Raw genomic sequence first — 12,434 nt, 5'->3', positions numbered from 1 at the left:
TCTCAGGAAACTTAGAATCACACAGGCCTATATTATTAGCATATTAAACATTCTATGTAGAAAGGGGAAAGACACAAGTTTAATGTGAGTACAAATGAAGAATAGAAAATCTTTATTGTCAATATGTTATGCAAAAAACAAAAAAAAAAACAAAACAATGCAATTTGGAAACTCTATCACTGCATACACACATGCCACAATCTTGCTAATGACATATGTTTATGAAAGGGGTCCTATTATGCTTTTTCACTTTTTAAACTTTAGCCAGTGTGTGGTGTGTATGTTTGGGCATAAAAACATCTACAAAGTTACAAATCTCAAAGTCCACTCCAAAGGGAGATATTTAGGCTCAATCCCAATTCTACCCCTTACCCCTACACTTAGCCCTACCCCTCCGTTTGGCGCGTTCACGTGAAGGGGTAGGGGTGTCTCATTTCTCTTTTGGTTGGAGGGGTAGGGGTAAGGGGAAGGGCCAGATAGCCCTCCAAACGAAGATTTTTCAGGACCTCACTTCAAACGAAGGGCTAAGAGAAATTTCCAACATGGCTGCTCACTCGAGCAAGCAGACTCGTAAATATATGTATATTACCTTCAATCTTGTGTTTGTGTTTATGGTGTTGTTTTGTAAATAAACGTTTGTAAAAAAATCGCTAAAGTTTGCTAGCAGATAGCACTGATTGCACGATATTACAAAATATATTTTTATGTCATATACACTTGACTGCATGTTAGAAACATGAAAGACCAGTGGCACGGCAATTTGCAATGGTGGTGTAGTGGATGGTGTACGCAGGTAACGTATACGGTGTATACACACTTCCAATTTTTAAATCCCCTCTGATGCGCATTATTCAGTGTCCTGCATTCGCCAAAATCATGGCAGTCCACCACATCCAGTCATGTGAATAAATGTAAATATTCACTCAAAACACCCAATAAAGGCAGTGATGATGCAGTCAGGACCGTGGAGCCGGCTTGCTTTGAAATGTATTTGATGATTGCACCTAATGCACCTGCGCCCGCTCACCGCACCAGTAATTTAAATCAGTACATAATAATAAAAACGATACCTTACAAATAAAAAGAAGCTGATTTTTACGATCAGAAATTTCTTAAACCAGTGAACCCCTGTAAACATTTTAGTCCAAGGAACCAGAAAACAAATGCGTTCAAATAGAAAGTTCAAAACGAAATTCACAAATGAAGCATATATACTTCTTCAGGCACCACTACACTGATTAGCAATTTGCCGCGCATAATGCGTTGTTTGTTTTGCTTACGGCCACATGTGAATGAACGGTGCGTACACCGTACATTTGTACTTTTTGCAACATGACAACATTTTGACATCTTGGAATGAGTGATAAACATCTGCGCATGTCCTCTGACGTAACATTAGGAACTAGCGACAACGTATGATCACAGTGTTGTAGTGGTGTCCCATTTCTTAGGGGAAATATTTTAGCCCTTCCCCTTTACACTTTGTTTCAAGGGACAAGGGGAAGGGGCGAGGGGTAGGCGAAGGGGTAGAAAATAGAATTGGGATTGGGCCTTAGTTTTTAAAAAATCCCTTTTCAAGAACTACAACGAAACGGCTCATTTGGACTACAGCATTTGTTTTCCGGAGGCTATTATGTCACAACGTAAGTCCCGCCTACTGAAATTCAATTAGTTGGCGGGTGGGGGATACGCCTAACTTTAGCCATGTTTTATGGACAGCCGCATTTGGGATGCTTTAGCGAGCCGTAGGTCGGCTCGTTTAAATGCGAGCTTTAACTAAAGGGTCCGCGAGCTGCTCCAGTAGCCGCGTTGAAGCCGCACCGTTCACGTGTGTTGTACAGAGGGTCCAAACACATGCAGATCCGCAGCTGATGTAAACACGAACAATGACTATTGATCATGCGTGGATGCGTCTGTGCCTCGCCATAGACGTGCAGAGTGTGGAAAGAGATTTATTCATCATACAGTGTAGATAGCTTCACAAGCATTATGGTTTCAGGCATGCAAATAATTAAATAAATTAGCACAATAATGATAATATCACGTATCGGCGATCTCGCAGGCTGACGATAGGACCAACAATACTGTAGCTTTTTATTTACTCACCCTTCATGCATCCTAGGTGTATATGACTTACTTCTTTCAGACGAATGCAATCAGAGTTATATTAAAGGTGCCATAGAATGCATTGAGAGAATATTTTAAATTGTTCTCTGATATCTACATAGAAGGTATATGGCATAGGAAACGGCAAAAAAATGTCCAGAAATGGTTTTACAGGTCCATTTAAAACCCTAGGATTTGTCCCTTGAATGAAATGCTCTGTTTTTGCCTTATTTGGAAGCTTCATGAATATTAATGAGCTCTGCTCTGATTGGCTGTTTCAAAGAGCTGCTCATCTCTATAGCTGGCACATTGACAAAAATATATATTTAATTAGGAGCTCTAGCCGCTTTTAATATGTGGTTTGTTGAATCTGCCGTTTTGAATCGCCGACATTTTAGTCTCATTACATTACTGTGATCCATGTGCTCTGTGTAACGTTATAATGCAGAGGCCAGAGGGAGTGCTTACGTTACTTACCACACAAGTTCAGCTGCCTGTCAGTGATATTTGGGATCTGTAAATCATTTGCCATCATCAGCGCAGTTATTTCTCCATCATTCACCATCATCAGCGCAGGCATCTCTTTGTTTATGTGGTAAGTGAAATCGTTTGTACTGCAATGTAACAGGCTAGCACTAGCATTAAGCTAACCGTGTCCCTTCAGTGACTCGCCTTGTTTTACTGATGTACAGACGTTACCGATGATTGGGCGATGCAAATGTTGGGGGCGTAACTATTAACGATCCCGGAGATGTTTCGTAACAGTCGGTGTAATGTTGGAATTGACCTATTTTTCGGTGGTCTTTTGCAAACACTAGATTTATATAAGAAGGAGGAAACGATGGTGTTTGAGCCTCATGGTATGTCATGTCCATGTACTGAACTGTTATTATTTAACTATGCCAAGGTAAACACAGTTTTCCATTCTAATGCACCTTTAAGTAAATTCTGGCACTCATACAACAGCATAGACTGAACAGCACGGGCAAGTGTTCCATCAGTCCAAAATAAGTCGATCCATAATAAAAAAGTGTCTCACATGGCTGCGGGGCGGTCGGTAAAAGCCTCCATTAGCGATCGGATGTGTTTTTGTAAAAAAAAGTATCCATATTTAAAACGTAAGAATCACTTTAATCTAGTTTGCTGCTTTGGGAAGGGGCGCAGCAGGGCAGAATGCGGTCTACACTGTTTGCCAATCGCAAAGCACTGGGACTGCTGACCAATCACAATACATTTGGTTTTTTCGAAAGAAAGATATTGTAATAATGTAAATTATGTGGAAAATTATGCGTTTTTCGAACCACCAAGCATGACAGCATGTTCAAGTACACCCCAAAACAAAATAAGGACTTTGTAAAAGAGCACAATAGGACCTCTTTAAATATACAAATAAACCTTACAGTGACATCCCAATGAGCAAAACATCTGAATGACACAGTTAGTGTAGATATTTTTATTGACCACCAGATGGTAAAGTAGAGCACTGTGTCAAAAGCTTTGAAGCCTTAATGTAGTTTGTTGTAAAAACCTCACTGCTTCAGAAGCTTCGTTCGGCACATCCCTAATGAACAGACTTGACTTGGCAAGAGAGACCAAAATGTAAAATGACACTATCACATGCCTTTCTTAATTCCTCATTGTTTCAGAATAATTTGGTTGAAATGACAAAAGCAGGACCCACCAAAACATTTGCGTCATTTAGCTGGAACAGAAACAGAAGAATAGAAATTCTTCACACAGTCATACAGAGAAGAGTCCAACTATAAGCTTCAAAACAATGCACATATTACTGAGTAACTAAGAGAGAGAGAGAGAGAGAGAGAGAGAGAGAGAGAGAGAGAGAGAGAGAGAGAGAGAGAGAGAGAGAGAGGTCTCTGCAGAACAAAAGTTAGTGTTTCTGACTTTGTGGGTGTTTTCAAACTGCTGATTTCTAAATCATGCAATGAAAAATGATCCCCCCTACATCAGCCCATCAGGTAACATGGTTTAAAACCCCTTATTTGGTAACTCCTATTACTTTTCTGCAGAGAAATGTGCTTGAAGAGAAATTAAGGGAGGACGTGAGGACGTGAGGACGCTCATGTGGGCGTGAATTGCGTAACTTCCTCAAACAGGCAGCACCACAAAATCATGCCGTTCTAACAGTCGCCTGTTTTCGTACATAATGAAATCTGTGTTGTGTATCCTCACGACACCCCAGGAAGTTTCCTCACTTGTTTCTCCTTCTGGCAGTGCAATTGGAAAACTGAGATGACCTTCAAAGATAGCGGGATCAGTTTGAGAATTGAGAAGCAGCTGTAGACTACATTTTTACTCTATGGCTCTTGGGACAAACCATGCAACAAATCGGCCACCGTCTGCTGAAAAGTCAGATGAAACTACTGCGATATGTTGGCAGCACATTCCAACTTCATAAAAATATATCCGTGAGTAACAGACTGGAATGTAGTCTAACTTATAAGTAATTATATAAGTTCTGCAGTTGTAGGGCAGACCTGGGAGTGTTGGTTGTAAAACTGTCAGTTTGACAAGTAAGAAAAAAGCTGTGATTCTCTAGTTTAACCTGATGCTTTGCTTTCATGCTAACTTCACATGCTAAAAGCGTTAGCTATGCCATGATTGCTTGGATAATTAACAGTTAATCGAAAATGTTACAACCAGCCTCTTATGATGAGTCCAGTGGGTGTTATCAAATCACATCCTCCGTTGGAGCAAAGCAATGAGCCATTTTAGTATTGCATCATCAAGGGACTACTGTTTATTAAAGTTAGAGAGACCTAGAACAAAAAGTGTTACTTTCATCCATCAGTGCATATGCCATTTTGGAATTTAATTTTCTTTTATTTTAAAGTGCCCCTATAATGCCATTTTAAAGGTAGTTAATATTGTTGTAATAGTCTCTTAAAACAGGTTTACATGTATGCAAGTTCAAAAAACACTTTAGTTTTCTCCAAAATTAGATTTATTTTTACCTCGTTTCTAAATGATTCGTAAACGACTCGTTTGAAGCAGTTCGAAGAATCAGTCTCTCTAAACCCCTCCTTTCAGTGAGCTCTCACTGCTGTGATTGGTCAGATGGTGCAGTCCTTTTGGATTGGTCTACCGCTACAGCGCAAAACGAAACGCCCATTGGCATAACTGAATGACAGCTGCGGAGACCTGTTAATGCATAGAAAAGATAGCCTCGATTTTACCCTATCAATTCGAGCCGGAGTCTGACGATGAAACTGTTGAAGTGTCACATCGACAAGAAACTGTTTTGCAAGCACGACCGGAGCAGGACGTTTCTCAGTGGGTGTCATATGTTACAATTTGCTTTTTTAAGCGAACCGGACACATCTCTACGTTGTGAACTTCAACACTGTACAATCCATAACACTGCGTTAAGCCATCGTTTATCATTATCATTACTTAAACTAATAAGGCAGACAGACAGTCAAGCTGCATCAATCACAAGACTTTTTAGACTACATTGCACTCACAGCTGAACAACAGAACTACAGAAACGCAAGTTAGCCGCTTACCAAGACATGTGCGGGGTTGTTACACACCATACCGTACACAAAGACGTATTTTGAACGATCGCTAGAAAATACAATTATTAATCATACTTACAGGTAGAAGTTCAGAGGAGCAAGCCGGTCCAAATAAACTGGGCACTGATCCATTTTTTAAAACCAAGCGTTTGGTGAATCTCGCGTTGTAACGTTACTCCCCAAGATTGGAAAAGCAGTCATCAGTAAAATGACGCGAACACAACACAAGATTGGCATTGGACTGCTGAGGTGTTGAAAAAATTAATGTTAACCACTCATTCTTGATAGTTTCATCTTTCGGAAGGGCATATAAAACAAATTCACTCTCACAGGCTGTCACAGCGCAGGGCGTCTTCTTGACATGATGTAATCCACGTGAAAATGGTAGGCCTGCTGTTTGTGGGCGGGCAAGTTGTTCGCGAAATTGAATGTGGGCGGACATTACGCAAATGTGTAGCTCGTGACGTGTGGCCGTTACAGAAAAAAGATTCGAATTGCTGACGACTCGTTTAGGCGAATGTGAGCCGACTCTTTTTTTTGATAGACAAAAACTTTATTTATAGTGCACTGTCGGCGTCACAACTTTGCAGATAGTTTATGTTCACATACAGCTACATGACACACTACATGAAATATCATATTTGAAAAGGCATAATAGGGATACTTTAATGTTCTGTTGGTCATTATGGGTGCTTGATATAGAGTAGTCTGACAGGTAATCAAAATGTTGAACCTGACATATGATGCAATACATTTGAAATCACCATGTTAGATTTTTAGTAGGGTTTTAGCAGGGTTTGGTCAGCAGGGAGGGCTGCCTTTCTCAAGCATGTTCAAGAGCACATTAAAAGGAGGATTGCACATGTCTGATGTTCTAAAGAAATCAAACGTTTCATTACCGCCTTGCCTTTTTATGGACTCTTAGGGTGCACATACATACAAAAGCAGCCAGTGTGAAACGTAATTTGTTTAGAATTTGGTTGACCCCCTTCAGACCTAAATTTTATCCACTTGATATTTGCTCTTCTCCAACATATAAATAAGTCAAAAAAAAAAAAAAAAAAAAAAAATTGGGCCAACTCATTTTTTATTAGATTTTGTTCATGTCCACTACAATGGATGCCAGGACTGAAGAAAAATAAAAATCCTCATATTTTAACCATACATGATAAGTAGAGTTTGTTGACTATAGTTCAACTAGTGTTTAAGATTTTGAAAAGAACACATACTGTAAGAATAAACAGTGCAGTAAGAATGTGGATAAAAAAGGTAATAAATGTAAAAAAAAAAAGCTATAGCTATGTGTATATGAATGGGTTTATGTGTACTTGCTGATTGTTTTGATGAATATATGATTGTGTGTATTATAACATCAAGGCATTAGTGTTTGAGGAGGGGGTGTGAGTGTGTGTGTTGCATTGTATTCACTGATCTCACGTCCACTATGGCTGTTTCTCACTAAAACCAATGAAAAATTTATTTACAGGCTATAGTCAATTTGAAGACATAAATGAAATTATAATAATATTAATTTCATCAATTAACATGAATATTCATAAAACATTAACATTAGATTTTTTTAGCTTTGTATTTTGAAATGCTTCTGAAAGATCTTTAAAATAACTTTGAATATTATCATTTGATAGTCTTAATTTTATAATAGGTGCAAGTTGATGAGGCTACCATTACCATAACTGTGGGCTTCTTCCTCTTCCTGTCTAGTTGGTTATCATGTCTCTCTTTTGTTATGCCTATAGCTCAATCAGATTAAGTTGGGAGTCACATCTTCATTGTAATTGGTTGATCAGGGATTAATCAGTGACCAGGCATTGCTCATATTACAAAAAACACACAATTTTATTGGTTTAAACAAAAAAATCATGTGATGTCCATTTCAATGGATGCAGGGTCTAAGCAGACCATATGGTATTTTATGGTTGTAGGAAGTACCCTACAACAGCTTTAAATTCATCTAAGGTCAGAAAACATTGTAATTTTCTCAGAATATTCATTTAATAATAGAATCATTTTGCAAGGATTTCGAAACAGTTTGTTTGAAGCAGTTCTGAGCTCAAGGTCTGTACCCCCCCCCCCCCCCCCCTTCTATAAGCCTACTCTGCTCTGATTAGTCAGCTGGCCAAGTAAGTGTGATTGTTCTTTTCATATACAATGCAAGTGAATCATGCCCACAGCTAAAGTTTAGCTGCTAAACTATAAAAACTGTATAAAACAATAATTGTGGGTACGTTAGCCAAATGCTAACGTGACTAACTGATGAAACAATACAGTTTGTAAACCAAAATGTGTCTACATTTTTTATTATTAAACAAAGTAATTTGAACTATGATAGTCCACATTAATCAACACATTCTTAGGTAACAGTGAGTTCACAGCGAATTATCAGAACTATTTCAGTAAGACAGTAATATTGTGGTTCACCTGCACTAGGTATACATCACATACTAACATAAAAACCTTTATATTTTGGGCACTCAAATGAAAATGTACACATAACGTATTAATCAACTTACAGGTTGTGGTTCGAAGATGCTTGTTGGTTCAATTGCATTATATTTTGTGCTTTTTTCAGGTGGATTTGGGTGGAAATGAATGATTGAATAAGAGCGATGGACCAAAAAGAACCACCAGAAAAGGTATTGTAATTTTGTGTCCATTGTTTCTTTATTATTTTTAAAATATTTAATATTTCAATTCAAACTGAAAATTAGTTTAAACTTTGAAATATCAAAGATTATAAAATCATTGCTTGTTCACACAAATATTTAACTCAGTATTTCAGTGATTCAGACTTTGTCTTTTAATAAACAAAAATTTTATTCTACTTTTTACATCATCATCTTTTCAGCATGTAGAATGTTCTGAACACAACAGAACATCAGACACATGGACAAAGCTAAACAGCATGGATGACTGGACGGAAGATGATGTCTATAGGTGGCTAATCACGAAAAAAGTCCCTGAGGAGTATGCTAACATTTTTTACAATAATAATGTTTATGGAGCCTCTCTAATTCATTTTGACAAACAAGACCTCCTAGACATGGGATTAACACATGGACCTGCAGTTCACATCCATAAAATAGTGGCTGAGTTCAAAACATCCTCAAAAAACTTAAATGACAGTACCATAACCAAGGACACAGATACATCAGTGGAGACCTCTGCAGAGCAGGATTTCCATCAAGAAAAAGTAGGAGCTGAAAGTCCTACCACTGGATCTGCTGAACATGACACACCTCCACATTTCAGTATTGAAGAAAACAGGGATGGTATAAAAAGGGTGAAAACGTGGTCAGAAGACAAGCCCAAATATACAGGCAGTGAAGGGAAGTCTTCACATTTACAATATGAGAATGTTCTGCTGTTAGAGAGACGGGATGATGGCATGTACACCAAAGGAGACGAGGCAAGTGGTACACCCTCAATGGCTTTACCTTTGACACAATGCACAAAACAAATAAATAATGTGGGGAGTGAGACCAAAGCACACCTGATGCCAGAGGACATGTCAGCGATCCCTGAATTTCATTATTGTGTGCCCCGTCCTTTTGATGAAAGCAGTGATACATTTGAATACACACAAAATGACATACTTCCACCTGAGACTGGTCCAAGCAATCTTATTGACCCTTGCCATGAGTACAAACTCATGGCAAACACGGAGAATGCTTCAGAAGAGAATGTCTTCAAAAAGTTCAGAGATGACACATTCCGGTTTGCTGCAGCATGCATGAACTCTCGGACAAATGGAACCATCCATTTTGGTGTTGGAGATGAACCTCAGTACAAACATGGACAAATTATTGGACTAGAGGTGGCCTTTCGTAATAAATATGTAGACGAATTTGATAAGGGTCTGAAGGAGCACTTCAAAGAAAGTAAAAGTAACATTGCAATGACATGCATTAGGCCCCCCAAGTTTGTTAAGGTAAAATGTACAGATAACAAGGAGAAGTGGGTAATTGAGATTGATATCGTCCCAAAGTATAAATTAACTCAGAAGAAATGTTTTTACACTACATTAGACAAAAAGAAAAAAAAGGCAAAAAGTCTTTTTATTCGTTCTGGCGCAAACACCATTAATTATTTTCCAGAAAAAAATCCTAAGGTTTGTAAGCAAAACTTAAAGAATTTACAAAATGATATAGAATTATGGGCTTTAGCTAGACAGTTAGCTGAAGAGCACATATATAGCTTAACCCTTAAAGTCCTAGAAATTTGGACTAAGGGGTTGACTAAGCATCAACAATCGCTCCTGTTTGGCTCAGATGAGCAAAATGCATTGGTTTCATCTGACGAACCTGGTCATTCACTGGCCAGTACCGTGACTCAAACCCACAACCCTTGGGTTACGAGTCAACTCTCTAACCATTAGGCCACGACAGTCGAACACAACTGAGATGAGGAAACGGTTTCCCACAAGTAAATATCTAATATCTAAAGATCCATGAACTGAAAAGCACCACAGTCCACCATTTTTTGACTGTGAATCAGGAGATGTTGAACTTGCTCAGACACAAGTTAATCCATGATGTCAAAACTCAAATGGAATTCAATCAGTTAAGTGCTCGAAAGATACACAAAACAATGTCCCGCCATCAATTATGGTATGAAGCTGTCTGTCAAGAACATGGCAATGTTGAATGACAGTGAACAAAAACTGGCAGAAGAACTTATTCAGGTCCTCAAACCACTGAAAATAATGACAGCTCATATTATCAGCGAAACAGGGCCCATTATATCGATGATCCTTCGTCTGAAAGAGATGATTCTCAAATCCATGGCACCAGGAGTTCAGAACAGTGCAGAACAGGATCTTTCCCTTTGATACACAGGATCCAGCACAGAATCCTGTGCCCTCCACAGAGGACAAAATCTATCTTCTTCATCTCCCAAGACCACAGTGTCAGAGGTATTTGGCAAGCTTTACAGAACATAGGAACAACAAACCAGGGTCCTTTCAGTGAGGAGGAAGTCACCAGATACAAGCTAGCAGATGCTATTCATGTTACTAAACCATTCATGTGTTGAGAAACGAATGTGAGTTCTACCATGTGGCAAAAGTTGCACAATGACATCTCTGTGTCCAAGGTACCTCTTTACAAATGTAAACCACTCTTGTCTTGCTGCTGAGAATGTTGACAGGATTATTTTGTATTTTTTTTTAAAGAACCTCAAAGTACTGTAATTGATAGCTGACCTAAGTGAAATTGCACTGTACATTCTAAATGAAGTCTACTGTACTAGAGTGCTGGTACGTTTAACTGAGTTAATTTAAGTTTACTGAAGTACAGGTATGTCTGTTTGAAATGTACATGTTCGTTTACTTTTAAAATTTAAATTCATTCAATTTCTCTATGGCTCATGAGATACTAATCAGCTGCCAGTGTTAGGAAGCACTTTTTGTTCTGTTTTCTGGAAGTGTGAATTTTTTAATATATTTATTTTTCGAACACCCTGCATAGTTTGGGTCATAAAAAGATTAAATTGTTTGTATATATTTATTTTGTATACCTATGCTATGTCTGTTTCTTTTTACATGCATATATGAGTTAATTTTAATTACTCTAATGTGTGTTTAGTATGAGTTTGCACTGAACAGTCCAGCTGCATTTTCTAAATTCTGTTGACAGTTGAGAGAGTAGAGCCACAGACAACAAAGAGAACCACTTGGGCATTCACTAATGCACTTTTTTTTGGCTTTTATTAAAATAAAGTCAGCGTATAGCTATAAAAATAGTATTAATTTTTCTTACGCTATTACTGCTTCCGTCCCCTAAGCATAGATGTGCCAAGCCATCAGAACCAGACAAAAACAAAATGTTGGCTAACTATGGGCTAACTGTATTGTTGCATCCTAGGATCCCTAGTAAGGTCTTTTTATGTGTAGAAACATTATGGTTGCAGTGAGGGCCACATGCTGTTTGTGTTATTCAAATAGTTAGACTAGGTAGCGTGTGAGGATAACTTGTCTTTTTACATTTTTCCTATTCATCAGAGACATTCCTGAGCTAGAGTGTTTTTCAAATGTTCTTGATTTGATGCCACTCCCTTTGATTGTTTTGTACTTCATTTGTCTTTTATTGCTGTGTTGTTAATGTAAATAAATAGATTTATTTTTGCACTGTACCCTCACTGTAGTGTTTGTCCTGGCACACAACATAATAATTTATACAAAATTTTAATGTTACTCTTTTTAGACTCCTCCAAGTGAGAGCTGCTAACTAGGGATGTCCTGAATCCTGATCACATTTTTTGTGCCCCCGATCCGAGTCATTGAATATTTAATATCTGCCTGTACCAAGTATCAGTCCAATACTTACATCATAAAACACCATCATCCAATATACTATCAATCGAATATCAGACTGACATTGATTTAAATCGAACACTGCGTACTAAGACTTGAATGGCTTGTAATGTCTCTTACTGAAAGAATTTAAAAATCCACATTTTTACATTGCACTCTGTGAGTGCTACCTGTTGCTATTTACTTATTTTTTTACCACAATGCAACTCGAAAAAAAAAAATACTAATACGATGCCACATTGTACGACTTTTGGTTGTAATTTTCAGCTAAAGGCCAACAAGAGAAACGATGTAAGTCTTCGCTGCTTTTCCTTTAGCAATAATAATCGGCGAAAAGAATAGGAATATGCCTATGGAAAAATAAAACTGCTGATGCCTTTGAGACTTTTAATAGACCACAGCTAGTGAAAAGGCTTACAAACAGCAAAGACAAGAAACTTTAGATGCCATCCTGGCAGAAT

The 12,434-nt window shown here is 38.1% G+C and overlaps 1 protein-coding gene across 1 annotated transcript; it reads left to right on the top strand.

Annotated features, from left to right (window-relative positions):
- Positions 1 to 4,259: 4,259 nt before the first annotated feature.
- LOC141337493 (sterile alpha motif domain-containing protein 9-like) lies at positions 4,260 to 11,792 on the top strand. The gene is made up of 3 exons (XM_073843332.1): positions 4,260 to 4,532; positions 8,233 to 8,296; positions 8,509 to 11,792. Exons 2-3 carry the CDS (start codon positions 8,270 to 8,272, stop codon positions 10,036 to 10,038), a joined length of 1,557 nt encoding a protein of 518 aa, XP_073699433.1. The 5' UTR covers positions 4,260 to 4,532; positions 8,233 to 8,269; the 3' UTR covers positions 10,039 to 11,792.
- Positions 11,793 to 12,434: the final 642 nt, after the last annotated feature.

The sequence above is a fragment of the Garra rufa genome, chromosome 6 (genome assembly GCF_049309525.1).
Source record: "Garra rufa chromosome 6, GarRuf1.0, whole genome shotgun sequence".
NCBI lineage: Eukaryota > Metazoa > Chordata > Actinopteri > Cypriniformes > Cyprinidae > Garra > Garra rufa.
This window is presented reverse-complemented; position numbering and strand designations above follow the sequence as displayed.

Coding starts and splice junctions, on each gene's coding strand:
- LOC141337493 (XM_073843332.1), top strand. CDS start 8,270: ATGGACCAAAAAGAACCACCAGAAAAG. Junction 8,297..8,508: donor AAAAAGAACCACCAGAAAAG/GTATTGTAATTT, acceptor TCATCTTTTCAG/CATGTAGAATGTTCTGAACA.